The 14,867-nt window shown below is 39.6% G+C and overlaps 1 protein-coding gene across 4 annotated transcripts in view; it reads right to left on the bottom strand.

Annotated features, from left to right (window-relative positions):
• The window catches only part of LNPEP (leucyl and cystinyl aminopeptidase), a 56,720-nt gene that overhangs the window by 19,331 nt on the left and 22,522 nt on the right, over positions 1-14,867 (bottom strand). For all 4 annotated transcript variants that reach the window (XR_011362191.1, XM_069962955.1, XM_069962956.1 and 1 more), the window contains exons 2-6: positions 10,499-11,333; positions 9,118-9,259; positions 7,460-7,591; positions 5,938-6,058; positions 163-317 (exon numbers count right to left, since the gene is read on the bottom strand). Coding sequence is in view for 3 of the 4 variants with exons in the window: in XM_069962955.1 (XP_069819056.1) it covers positions 163-317; positions 5,938-6,058; positions 7,460-7,591; positions 9,118-9,259; positions 10,499-11,333 (1,385 nt within the window). In the remaining variant the exon portion in view is untranslated. The remainder of the gene's footprint in view (positions 1-162; positions 318-5,937; positions 6,059-7,459; positions 7,592-9,117; positions 9,260-10,498; positions 11,334-14,867) is intronic.

The raw sequence follows: 14,867 nt of genomic DNA, 5'->3' as shown, positions 1-14,867 counted from the left end.
TTGCATTTTTTTTTTCAATTTTCTACAAAAATTTACATAAAAAACTGTGATAAATTTATCCACTGTGTTTATTCCAAAATGTATATAACTTCCATACTGCACCATATTAAGAAAAAAAAAAAAAAAACAGAAAAAAAAAAGAAAAGGGTAAACTGGATGTACCTGATGGGCCAGCTCATGGGCAATCACTTGAGTTATCAGCTGCTTATCCATAAGGGATGAGGAATTCTCCTTGTAAAGAAGTGTGGTCTCCCGGAAGGTAAGGAGACCCCAGTTTTCCATTGCTCCTGCTTGAATGTCTGGTATGGCCACTAGATCTATAGTATATAAAATAAATAATTAAATAAATAAGTCAGTAATAGCAATATAAATAGTGCTAGTATTATCCCCTGAAGTGGGGCCTACAAGAAAAGAAACTATGGGCTGAATTTATGAAGTATTTTATACCCACCCCCACATCATTTTCTACGACTTCTCAAACAGTTATCAAGCATTTGCACCTTTTTTGACAACTTTTTATAATTCTGGGGGAAAAAAGGCATAAAAAGGGGCAGTGGTGAAGGGTACCTGTCAGTATGGCTGAACTTCTGGATTAACAGAGGAATTTACTGTTGATTCAACATGTGAACACGGCCATGTGAACACATACACTTCAAGTGTTGTGGGTATTTGGACATTTTATTTATTTCTTACAAGCAACTTTTTAAAGAGTTGCTACTACACTCCATTAGATGGCATAAAAGCACACAGCAAAAAAGTGCATCAAAGAAAAAAAATGCACACACTCATCATACCTGGTGTGACAATACGATACATTTTACACAATTAAAACTGGCATAAAGAACAAAACAAATTTAAAAAAGGGGTGAAAACTACTCAAATAGAAACATAGCAGATTGTCGGCAGAAAAAGACCACTGGGTCCTTCTAGTCTGCCCTTTTAGTATTTCCCTTCTTATCATCTTAAGCCCCTAATACACAGGGGGATTCAGAGGAGCAAACGAGTGCCAAACCTGTCAGGTCAGCGTTCACTTGCTCCTCGTCTCCTCATCACTGCCGGCGATATTACACACGTCGGCAGCGAGCAGGTAAGAGCCCGGGAGGGGGGGGGGCTGCCAGGGTGATTTCTAGATCGTCCAGGCAGCCTATAGAAGATAGCAGCTGTCTGCTGTCGCCGATCCTATTGCACAGAGGGACGACAGCATATTGCTGCCTTTAGGATAGATATGTTTATCCCAGGCAGGTTTAACCCCTTAACGACACAGGGCGTACATTTACGCCCTCACTGCCTGGGCCTTAACGCAAGAGGACGTAAATGTACGCCCTGGCGCGGTCCCGGGCTATTGAGCGGGCTCACAAGCTGAGCCCGTCCCATAGCGGGTGAGGACCGGCTGCTATTTGCAGCCAGGCCCTCACTCTCAATGGCGGGCCTTAAATGCCACAGGCAGGCTGAATCAGGCTGAATCAGAAGATCACAGATAACACTGTTTCCAGCAATGTTATGGCATAGCAGGGATCAGTGTCACTGATCCTATATATAAATGTGATAGTTCCCTAAGGGAACTATAAAAGTGTAAAAAAATAAATCAATAAAAGTTTTACAAAATGCCCCAAAGCCCCCCCCCCCCCCCCCAATAAAAGTGTAATTCACCCCCCCTTCCCATTTTATACATAGAACACATAGAAAGTAATAAAGTTAATTAACATATTATATACCGTAGCGTGCTTAATATAAAACAATACTTTTCCCGCACGGTGAACGGCGTAAAAAAAAAAAAAGCTGTAAAAAAAACGCAGACATTGCCTTTTTTAATGCCATTTTTTGTATAAAAAAATTAATAAAAAGCGATCAATACGTTTGCTATAGAAAAAAAATGTTAATAATAAAAACTAGAGATCATGACGCAAAAAATGACACCCCATACGACCCAGTAGGTGAAAAAATAAAAGCGCTATAGGAGTCACAATACGGCCATTTTAAATATGCCTATTTGCAAAAAAATTTTTTTTACTGCTAATAAAAATGGTAAAACGTAAGAAAACCTAGTAAACCTGCATATCGCTGTGTTCAGACCGACCTATAGAATAAAGAAAAAATGCCAGTTTTACTGTAAAGTGCATTACGTAAACATGGAACCCCCAAAGAATTTGTGGAATCACATTCTTTGACCCAGATTCACCCCATAAATGATATTTTGGGGGTTCAGTCATTCATTTTATGGCAGACTGAAAGATGCCATTACAAAGTACACCTGCTCCTGAAAAAAACAAGCCCTCACATGGCCCTGTAGGTGGAAAAATAAAAGAGTTATGGGTCTTAGAAGGCGAAAAGGAAAAACGAAAACGCAGAAGTGACAATTGGCCCTGTCCTTAAGGCCATTTCAGGCTCTGTCCTTAAGGGGTTAAACTTTGTTATTGTAAATTTACCAACTACATCTGCTGGAAGTTTGTTCTAAGCATCTACTACTCTTTCAGTAAAGTAATATTTTTTCACGTTGCTTCTGATCTTTCCCCCAACTAACCTCTCACTGTGTCCTCTTGTTTATGAGTTTTTTTTATTAAAAACACTTCCCTCCTGAACCTTATTTAGTCCTTTAATATATTTAAAGGTTTCAATCATGTCCCCCCTTTCCCTTCTTTCCTCCACACTATAGAGATTCAAATCCTTAAAGTGACTCTGCAACCACAATCTGCCCCCCCCCCCCCCCCAAACCGCTTGTACCTTCAGATAGCTGCTTTTAATCCAAGATCTGTCCTGGGGTCTGTTTGGCAGGTGATGCAGTTATTGTCCTAAAAAACAACTTTTTAACTGGCAGCCCCGTGCCCAGCGGCCTTGGCCTAGATTTTGTATGCATTAGGCTGGCACAACCTCTCTGTCCCTCCTCATCATTAGGAATGCTCCAGGCAGATTTTCTACTATTCATCACCTGTGTCAGCACGGTATATGAGCTGGATCGTTAAGGCACCTGTACAATGTTCAGACAGGAGAAAATGTTTTAGGGGCATTCCTAATGATGAAGAGGGTGGAGAGGCGAGACGGAGGGGTGGTGCAAAGTTAAGGCACAGATATTCTAGGCGAAGGCCGTTGGGCACGGGCTGCAAGTTTGAAAGTTGTTTTTTAGGACAATAACTGCATCATCTGCCGAATGGACCCCAAGACAGATCTTGGATTAAAAGCAGCTATCCGAAGGTACAAGTGGTTTGGGAGGGACAGATTGTGGGTACAGAGTCGCTTTAAGTCTTTCCTGATATGTTTTATGCCTCACACCCGCCACCATTTTTGTGGCCCATCTTTGGACCCGTTCTATTTTATCAATATCCTTGTTTAGGTGAGGTCTCCACAACTGGACACAGTATTCCAGATGTGATGTCACTAGAGCTCTATACAGCAGGATCACAATCTCCCTCCATTTCCAACAACATGCGTTAAGAAATTTAGACCGAGCTGAATGATCTCTAACTGTGTAGGAGAAGATTCTGTAACTTTTTGATTAAAATTCCGGCTCATTCTGTGTTAAGTCGTTTAATGGACAGTGTTACTCAATGGACTGGACTCTTCAAAGAAAAATGTGTCTATATAGAGACCAACACCAATGGTGGGGTCGGGAACTGCCGAGCTGCTCAAGCCCTGCTCCTGACACGGTTATACAGCACTGGTGATACTGGTCCTCCCCCTAATGTCTATTCTAATGCAGGTTAGCAATAGAATAGATATAGCACTTGGGGAAGCCGTGTGTACCCATTAGCAAAGCTAGCGGATATAACTGTAAACAGTGCACCACTACTGATACAGACAGCTTCCCCAATTCTAATGTATATTCTTAGGCTTACATGCATTAAAACAGGCAACTGGAGGCAGAAAAAGGGGCAGTGTCAACCCTTATTGTTGCAACTAAATAAAAAATAAAAAAATACACATACACATTTTCTTGCGTAAAGTTATATACCAATGTTATTAAATTATTTTATTATATATCATATTGAAGTTGATATGCAGCGTATCCACCAGATGTGAACATACCCTTCTATTGCTGACCTTTATTCTAGAACCTCAAAGCATAGTGAAGCTGCGTATGTAACCACCAAGCTTATAGTGCCTCAGATGATTAAAATGAGTTCAACTGCAAACACTGTATCTGTCAAATGATATATTGTGCAATATAACCAGCTACTGGACCAGGGGGTCAGCCATCATATACCACTTGGCCTCTCTTTGGTAAACAATTAATTATTACAATAGAGGGAAGATGTTTTAGGACACACATCTAAATACTCCCTAGTATAAAATAAGCTATAAAACAATACGCTGCACTTTCCTAGTCATAGAAAGATGTAGAAGAAGCTCACATAAGAACCTCCTCCCCACCACAGCTATAACATCAGGGCATCTCTGCTCTCTGCCCAGTCATGGACTAATAACAGAATGGTGGCTCGCGGCCAGTCATCTCCACAGATTTGGCAGCTTTTAAGTACTCTCATTTCTAAACCATAAAACAGCATTAATAGTATGTTTGCCTGAAAGCAACAGAATGTTTTGTAATGTCGAACAGATGACAGCGAAAGCTGATAAGCGTCTCCCGACTATCTCTGCTCATCAACTCAAGATCCCCTTGAGTAGAACTATCAATCACGGCATCATATCATCAAACCTACAGAACGTTATTCTAAACGCCTTTCAAGTGTTTTCACCTGATGACACAAAGCGAGAGAGCGACAAATAATGACACGGAGAACAAGCGACTAATCACGAGATACGAGAATATGGGGACTTGATAATGTGCAAGAATTAAGCCCAATGCAAATGAGATGCAAATGAAGTAATGTAGTTCAGGAAATAAACATAAGAATATGCCCCGGAGTGTTACAGCATCACACCATGGGATTAAAGAGAAGACTACAGGGGGTCATTTTTTAACCATGATACAGCAGATATCTGTGTGTTCCATCTTTATAAATATATTCATATTCAGAAATCCTGGTATAAAAAGGCAGCAAATAAATACATATATATATATATATATATATATATATATATATATATATATATATATATACACACACACACACACACAGTGTGTGTATATATATATATATATATATATATATATATATATATATATATATATATATATATATATATATATAATTATTATTGTTATTATTAATTTTAAAAAAAAAATGCCCGGCTCCCTCCAGTTGCAGCAGATAGTCTTCTATTGGAGTGCATCTTCTGCAGCTGGATGGAGATCATAATGAGCTGAAGAGTGAAGCACATCGCCAGAATCGTGTCTAGACCCCCACTGATGATCAATCAGTGGGGGTCTAAACACATGTCTCTGTTCTGTTTTGTTAAAGAGACTGTCACAGTAGGTTTAGGCTGTCCTATCCCAGGGTAGCATAAAGAAGTGACAGAGACGCTGGACAGAATGATGTATCACTTACATTGTTCTGTGCAGCCGATTTGAAGATACCCTTCTAAAAAACATGGACAATAAGTAGTCCATTATGTGCATGAGCCCAGTATTCCTGGATATTCATGAGAGGCAGAAAACCCCACCCACCAGCTTCTGATTGGCAGTTATCTATTCATGCTGAGTATAGGCAGTCAGGTGTCAATCAGCAGCTGGAGTGCAGGGGGAGGGGTGGGGCAAGAATCCTATTCTCCTGCACATTAGGAGAACGACTGAACAGAATGATGTAAGTAATACACTGATATGTTCAGCATTTTATCACTAGTTTATATTATCCTTATTTAAGACAGCATGAATCTAGTGACAGACTCCCTTTAAGTGACAGAAACACTTTAAACTCTTGCCAAAAAAATTATAGGCTGAAAATAATATAGAACTACCCTGTATGTGGAGCCCAGAAGTTTTTTTCATCTATAACCAACAGATGTAAACTGGAACAAAAACTTATCTGAAAAGGGGCTACAAACCTAATTTTGCAAGTGGATATTTAATTCTAAAGTATTCCGAGAAAAAGTCAAGCAATACAATTGAGGCATTCAGTGCGTACTCTGCTTGGTCAATTTTCTGTGGTATAGCATAGACGGATACCTGTTAATAATAAAAGAAATAGGTTAAATATATCTAAACCAAAAACATTCTAAACATTGAGGCTATGGAACTGAACTGCAAAACCACAGGACAAGAGTGGCACTGTTTCTTAAAAAAATTAGACATGTTTTTCTAAACCTAAATAATCCCTTAAATAACATTTTCAAACTTTATTTTTCAGACTAATAGACAATTTGCAAGCTCATTTTTGAATAGCCTAAAACAACTCTTTTCTTGGGGCTGGATTCACACTACGTACTGTATATTTCAGTCAGTATTGTGGTCCTCATATTGCAACCAAAACCAGGAGTGGATTAAAAACACAGAAAGGATCTGTCCACACAATGGTGAAATTGAGTGGATGACCCCATATAACAGTAAATAACTGCCATTATTTCAATATAACAGCCGTTGTTTTAAAATAACAGCAAATATTTGCCATTAAATGACGGCCATCCACTCCATTTCAACCTTGTGTGAACAGATCCTTTATGTGTTTTAATCCACTCCTGGTTTTGGTTGCAATATGAGGACCACAATACTGACTGAAATATACGTAGTGTGAACCCAGCCTTAAAGTGTACCTATCATTATAACAAACTTCTTACATGTTATAGCGACATGTCAGAGGTTTGTATCAGTGGGGGGGTCTGAGTGCCGAGACCCCTGCCGATTGCTAAAATGAAGCATGCGCTCTGCCCCTTTATCTCTACTCGCAATGCTAAAGTAGCGGTGGGCGGAATTATAATGAAGTCTGTGAAACTTCTGGCAATCACATCTACCAGAAGTTCCATAGGCCATTGTTATTACCGTCTACTGCTACTTTAGCAAAGAGAGCAGAGAGGAAGGGGGAGAGCATGCACTGTTGAGCGCATCTGCCCCTTCATTCTAGCAATCGGCAAGGTTCTCAGTACCCAGCCTCCCCACTGATACAAACCTCTTACATGTAGCTATGACATGTCAGAAGTTTGTTGTAATAATAGATATGCTTTAAAGCACAGTAGCTTTTCAGTGTGTATATTCTCTAATCTGGTCTCACACTGCATGTTGGGTTTATGTGTAATGTGCAGGTTTACGCTATTGAAAAGGCTAGAAACATATACGTAAACACTGACTTATCTAGCACATTGTTTCCATTGGTCTGTGTTTCACTGATATTAATTTGATATGTTTTTTTTTTTTTTGCTGTATACTATAAGATAGTAATCTAAGCTATTGTGTCCCGCAAAAAATATATACGTTGCATTTTTTTTTTTTAGAAAATAAGTGGGAAATGGATTCCACTATTAAACATTAATATTCAACTATTCTTACATAAACCAGTTGTTAAGGCAAAAGGTACAGCTATACAGGCACTGGGGGGGTTGCTTAATAAATCATATCCATTCCTTTAAAACTTACCAAAGTCCCATTTACATCTGCAACCACACTCTTCATCTCAGACACTATAAAAGCAACCAGATAAGTGCTCATTTTTACACTGGTGGCAAATTCATCAAGGAGAAGACCATCCGGGAGTACAGTGGTGTTACTCTGGAAAGAAAATATGGTTTACACAAAGCTGGAAAAGCTGTGCAGTGTCCTAACATACAAAAACTTTTTAAGTGCCTGTCCATCATTGTTGAGACATTTGGGTAAAAACCAAAAATGAATGCAGTTCTGGCTTATATGACATACTGCTACCCAGGATTTTCAACTTTTTGAATCACTATCAATATTGTAAATTGAAAGAAATGCAGCAACATATTTATGGAGGTAAAAACCAATAATTTCTGCAATGTCAAATGTTTCAGAAAGGGATAATGGTGAAGGTTTATAGAACCGATCTAGCAATGACATGTCACTAGGATATCCTATTACTTTTTTTTTTTTTTATCAGTGGTGGTCAACTTCTAGACATCGCTCCTTTCCCCTCTAGCAACCAGGAACCATTGTGCTGAATCAATTGCGCGGTGTTTCTCTTTTAAAATTCTACCACCTCACTCTGGGATATGCCTGATGTTTAAGATATGTAAAATAGCAAGTCTAAAAAAAGCAGGCACATCTCCGGAAAATGGAAATAACATGTTCTGGTTATTGAAATGCAGCAACAGCAATTTTTTCTTATGAAAAACTGCAGTGAACTGTGCAAATTTAAAAAAAAAAAGGAAAAATAAAAATAAAAATTAAATAAAAAAAGTTATGCAAATATTATGAATCCAGTTACACACACAAAAAAATATTCTATATATATACACCTTATATTCCTATTATGATAGAAAAATAAAAAAAGGTATAGCTCTCAAAATGTGACCAGTATTCCAGCAAATATAATATTATATATATATATATATATATATCATATATATATATATATATCATATATATATATATATATATATATATATATATATCATATATATACATACACATATATATATATATATATATATATATATATATATATATATATATACACACATTCCTACTGCCGATGGCCCATGCAGTAGGAAAGTAGGAAAGTGTATATCTTTTCCTGACCACGAAGGGGTTTTAATGTGTGTGTGGGGCCGCTTCAATGTGAGCAGCCCCGCACACATTTTATTATTGCTGGTAATACATGTTGGGGGGGGGGGGGGGTGATGCGCTGCCAAAAAAGGATGATTTATAAGGTCAAACAATCCCAGAAATCAGTCGAGGAAAGATCATTTGCTCATTTATAGACTTATCACTGGGTCTTTTACACAACCAATAAACAGCATGGTCAACCAATAAATGCCCAATAAATAAAAGTGGTAAAATATGAATCCCTTAAATGGTATAAAGAAAAGAAAAAAAAATCCACAACACAGTTTTTTACTGTGCAAACATTACATTAAAAAAATCATAAAGCTTACACAATTACTATGTACAACCAAAGTAGAAAAAATAGACATATAAAACAAGCCTCATACAACCACATAAATTAAAAAAAATGTCTACTAAAACACAAAGAGGGCAAAAAAAAAAGCTAGTCATTTAGAGGTTAAGTATTCCCATTACTTATAATGGCACACCAGGACAAAGAGAGACAATAATACCTTCGGCATGTTCGATAGAGCAATATGAGCTTCACTTCTTTTGATCTTTAATCGGAATGTTGATTTAAATGCCGGTTCATCAAAGCACGGAAAAGCTTTTCTTGCTGCGAGGGGCTCAAACTGTGTAGCTGCGAGCCACACGCTGTACCGAGACACAAGAGTAAATATCAGCATGATGCACTACCACAACTATTTAACTTCATAGTATCTATTTGATAAGAGGTTGTGTTATTTAAAGAGCAATTCCAACCAATTTTATATTATCATGCAGCATTTTCAGTGCCTCCCCCTTCCTCCGAACAACTAAAGATCCCAATCAACCCAGTTTAGAACATGCTGACATTTCTCCTTTTGTATAATTTCTCCTAAATAAGGGTATATATATTGAGTATGGAGAAATAGCTTATTTTTACCACCACTTTCCTGCAGTCTGAATCTGCCCCTGGGGTATACAAGGAGGCCCTGGGAGGTAAGAACAAGCAAGGAAGCATAGAAATTAAAAGAGTCCCAGAGGTCAACCCCCCCGCAATCTCATACTTGTCCCCTATACTGTGGATAGGGAACACACAAATTTAAAACAGCAAAGCTCTCTAAGCAGCTCAGATCCACCTCCCTGGCTGAGAAATAAAATGGTGATGCAGTTTGCTTTTGCACCCTAACAGCTGTGTCTACAGACACCCTAAAGCCCCTATTACATGGGGAGATGCGAAGAGCAAGCGAGCGCTGACCTGTTAGGGGGAGGGCAGGGGGTCCGCGGGAGCTGCCTGGGTGATCGTCTGATCATCCGGGCAGCCCATAAGCCTATTACATGGAGTCATGGCAGCCGATCATTCACAGGCTGATCGTTGCCAGTTCAGACTACTGAAAGACAACAATCAGCCAACACCATAACAACCGATAATCGCTTTGTGTAATAGTGCTTTAACAACAGTGTCTGCTGCAAGTACAGACAATTGACTTTATATGGGTTTTAGAATGATGAGCCATTTAAACAACAGGTCATCAGTCATTGACCTGCAAGTGAACTGTTCAGCACTCTCAATACACAAGGCCCGAGAGCTAACTGCTTCTGACCTCGTTCACTCGTGAAGTAATGTGGCAGGACCTGGTTACTGCAACTCAGCTGCTGTTCACTTGAACGGGAGCTAAAGTTATACATGGCCATCACTACACAGTGAACGGTGCCAACTGCTTCCATCATTATTCTCTGTGTAGTGAGAACACCTGATTGGCAGGGGTGCTGGGTGACCAATGACCCATTCTATGGATAGCTCAGCAGTCTGTTTTCATCAGCCCTACCAAGATGTTAGCAGAACTGTGCTTCAATTTCACAGTGATAGAGATTTTAAAGGCACAGCATTTAGCATACATATATACTGACCTCTTATTATTTTCATCAGAATATGACATTTTGTAAAATCCGTAGTAAGAACTTGAAAAGTTTGCGTGGTATTCAACGGTAAGCAAACATTCTGTTCCTTTCTCCAACGCATCAGGTAAAACCACAGCAATCATCTCAAAGGTTGGATATTCCAAAACGGGAAGGCTAAGAACATTACCGCCTGCTAAAGTGACATTTGCCTGTATGTCTTGAAGACCTGAGCTATGAAGTACAATTGACTTTGTGTTCCCAACAATATTTAGCCTTATATTAACTCTGCCGGAAAATTCCATAGTAGTAAGATTGGGATAAAGAGTAATGTCATATTCCAATGGTTTAATAAAGTTTGGAAGTCTACTTTTAGTCCATGGGAAGAGTTCTCCGTTAGTAGCAATAGGGTAGATGGCCTCCATTGGATGTGTTTTCTTATGGCAACCTTCTTTGGTAAATGTACACTTTGGGAGCAAATAAATGACTGTAACTATGGAAACTAAAATCACAACCAGCACCACGCTCACAATCACAGTTCTTGCTGATGGAACCGGACAAAGTCCCTCCTGAACCTGTCTGTAGTTCCCTGCATTGTTTCGAAGACCTGAACTTCTGTTCATGAATGACATGCCCAACAGTTTTGCGGAAGATTCATAATCATCTTCATCATCATCCATCTCGTGTTCACCTAAGCCACGCACCAGTAGGCGTGAGCTTCTTGGTTCATATTCTACTTCTTCAGATTCCAGAGGATTTAAGTTTGGTTCCTTAGCGAGATCGACCACATCCGGTTCTTCCTCAAACATACTGTTCTCTATCATATTTCTGGGCAACTGAGCCCGATCTGTAAAAAAAATAAAAATAGAAAGCAGTTGACTGTGTTATTCTATTAAAAGCAAACTTCTTTGTTTGTGATATTTAACATAGCATCACAGCCATTATGTAGTTATTAAAGCTACTATGTACCCACAATCTGACCCCCCCAAACCACTTGTACCTTCGGATTGCTGCTTTTAATCTAAGATCTGTCCTGGGGTACGATCAGCAGGTGATGCAGTTATTGTCCTAAAAAACAACTTTTAAACTTGCAGCTTCGTGCCAAACTGACGTGGCCTAGAGTATCTGTGCCCTAACCTTGCACCACCCCTCCGTCCCTCCTTACCTCGCTCTTCATCATTAGGAATGCCACTGGCAGAATTTTTCCCATTGCTCTGCAGTGAACACTGCACAGGTGCCTTAACGATCCAGCCCATGTGCCGTGTTCATACAGGTGATGAATAGGAGAATACCTGTTTTGAAAATTCCTAATGATAAAGAGGGTGGGGAGGAGGGACAGAGAGGTTGTGCCAGCTTTTTTGTGATGCTTTTTTTAACACTGCTTTTTTTTTTTTACAGTGACATGGTTTTAAATGTAAGTAAAATAGGTTAAATATTACAAGAATATATTTATCCTTTTAAGGCTTTTAATGGCCGTTGCTTGCCACTCAAAATCAGTATCAAACAATGGCTGTTGTTGCATTGAAACTAACACACAACGTCCGGAAACAATTGTCATGTAAATTTTTTCTATGGCCGTTGTTTGCATTGACTTCACATGACAAATAGTTTATTGAAAATTTTTCAATTTTACAAGAAAATGTAACAGGGTCAGCAAACAACTAACCAAACAGTGATGAAATAAAAGAAAACATAATACAACATAAATAAACATCAAATGGTTCCTCTATTGCCCGCAATATATATAGTGTAATAATAAGGCCACTTATAGATTAATAGATTACTCAAACTCTTCTTGAGTAGGTAACGGATGGTCACATACAGAATCCTAATTCACAAAGACTCCTGATAGCTCCTCCACTTGTACAAGATTTTTTCAACTGAACTGGCCTTGTCCGATCTAATAGCAATAGAAAGTTCCATTTGGTAATTAAAGTTTACCGCAGCTAGAATTTCTTTTAGAGCAGGGACCTCCACTGATTTCCACTTCCTTGCTATGGCAGTTCTAGTTGTCATTAAAATATGAAGTAAGACTGTCACATCCGAGAAGTGGAGATCATCAGTGTCCAATGTTAAAAGAGCCATGCTAGGCCCCCAATTAAGTGGGAACATGGGTATCTTTTCAATAAGCTTACGAATCTTGTGCCAAAAGGGGATTAACACTGAGCACTCCCACCATATATGTAGGAGCGTGCCTACATTTGCTTTACACCGCCAACATATAGGGTCAGGACCTGGGTATATTTTGGATAACCGGTAGGGTGTCAGGTACCATCTATACAATAGCTTTCTGGAAGCCTCTAAATGGCCTATGCAATGAGATACCTTATTAGCTAAAGTGAACATATGGTACCAATGCTCCTCAGTGAAGGACCTCCCCAGTTCCTGTTCCCATTCCACTACAAATGGTAGAGAGGTCAGTCGGGTTTGCATGGCTTTGTGAGCAGTAGAGAGGCCCTTAATTGGTTTTCTAGGATTATTAAAATATTTTTCATATGTATATGTCATGGGGGGTTAAGGCCTGCACATCAATATCTTTCAAACAGTGTCGCACTTGTAAAAATTTATAGAAGTCCCTATGCGGTATATTGTATGTGGAGACAAGGTGAGAGAAGGAAACTAAATTTCCATTTTCATACAGGAGAGAAAGAGATGTTATCCCTTTATCAGCCCATGATTTGAAATCAGAATCAGGATAAGATATTCCATTACCATAATTGGTAAAGCCATAGGCCTTAAAGGAACCAATCCTGACTTAACAATATCTTTATTCCAAATTCTAACGCCTGCGGACATGGTGGGCGAGATCCACAGTGGCCGAGGAATGCCTATTCTAGAGGCCCACAGGAAGGCTAAGAGATTTCTATTAGGGAGTATGGCTGCCTCTATCTCCATCCATAGGTTAGGAGCCTCATCAACAAACCAATATTTTAGTTGATCCATTATTGCTGCTTGGTAATATAAAAGTATATTGGGACAGCCCAAACCCCCTTGAGCTACAGGTTGGTATAATATTTTAGCAGAGACCCTAGCTCGCTGACCCAGCCATACAAACTTATTGATTGTCCGTTGAATGCAAAATAATAAACAAACTAGACTTAGGGTCCATTTGAAGATTTGAAGCCAAAGCCAGAAACAGACTATAAATAAGGAACAGGTCATAAAGGAAAGACTGAGATTTTTCCTCTTTTCAAATCCATTTCTGGCTTCGGCTTCAAATCTTTGGCAGATAATCGTTCAGATAATCTTTCTGTGTAAATGGACCCTTACTTATCCTCGTGCCTTGTAGCTCCACTCCCAGGTCCAGCTGACAGCGGCTGGTGACCTGCAGCTCTTCTAGCTGCCACATCACATACCCGGCTGAGTGACTGCCCACTCAGCCAATCAGTGACTGTGGCAGGACACGGCTCCACTCACTGACTGGCTTAACGGGCAATTGCTCATCCAGGCCTGATGTTGCAGATGGAAGAGCCGGGTACATGACGTACCCAGTTTCCAATGATCAATGGACAGGTGAATTCAGGTTGTTTAATATTTTCCAGCACTCCCTGCCTTCCTCCATTTTTAAAAATTGGTAGTCCTCCTCCTTTAACTTTTAAACCTTTAAATTGTCTGGCTACTGTATATACCACTACCACTACATCTACTGCATGAGGCAGCAATAACTTTACATATTGCCAGCGATCAGTTGTTTGGTGGTTCCTTACATCAGTTTTTTGGTGCCTTTCCTATGTCACTGTACAACAATCAATAAATACAAAAAAAAAATTTAAAACTATAAAAAAACAAACTGTTTACATGGCCTGTTAGTGTTTGGATGACTACTCGGGTCCGGCATGAACAGATGGACAGGCACTGCTGCTCCTGCCTTTAAAGTGACTCTCTACCCACACAATCTGTCCCCCCCCCCCCCCCCAATCCGCTTGTACCTTCGGATAGCTGCTTTTAATCCAAGATCTGTCCTGGGGTCCGTTTGGCAGGTGATGCAGTTATTGTGCTAAAAACAACTTTTAAACTGGCAGCCCCGTGCCCAACGGGAGTATCTCTGTCCCTCCTCCCCACCCTCTTCATCATTAGGAATGCCACTGGAACATTTACTCTATGCTGAACATTGCACAGGTGTCTTAAAGATCCAGCCCATGTGCCGTCCTCTCACAGCTGATGAATAGGAGACAATCTGCCTGGAGCATTCCTAATGATGAGGAGGGCAGGGAGGAGGGACAGAGAGGTTGTGCCAGCCTAATGCATACACAATCTAAGACACACCTGTAGGGCACGGGGCTGCCAATTTAAAAGTTGTTTTTTAGCACAATAACTGCATCACCTGCCGAACGGACCCCAGGACAGATATTGAATTAAAAGCAGCTATCGTAAGGTACAA

Source organism: Dendropsophus ebraccatus, chromosome 3 (assembly GCF_027789765.1).
Source record: "Dendropsophus ebraccatus isolate aDenEbr1 chromosome 3, aDenEbr1.pat, whole genome shotgun sequence".
Lineage (NCBI taxonomy): Eukaryota > Metazoa > Chordata > Amphibia > Anura > Hylidae > Dendropsophus > Dendropsophus ebraccatus.
Note: the sequence above shows the minus strand (reverse complement) of the source record. Positions and strands in the feature narration are given on the sequence as shown.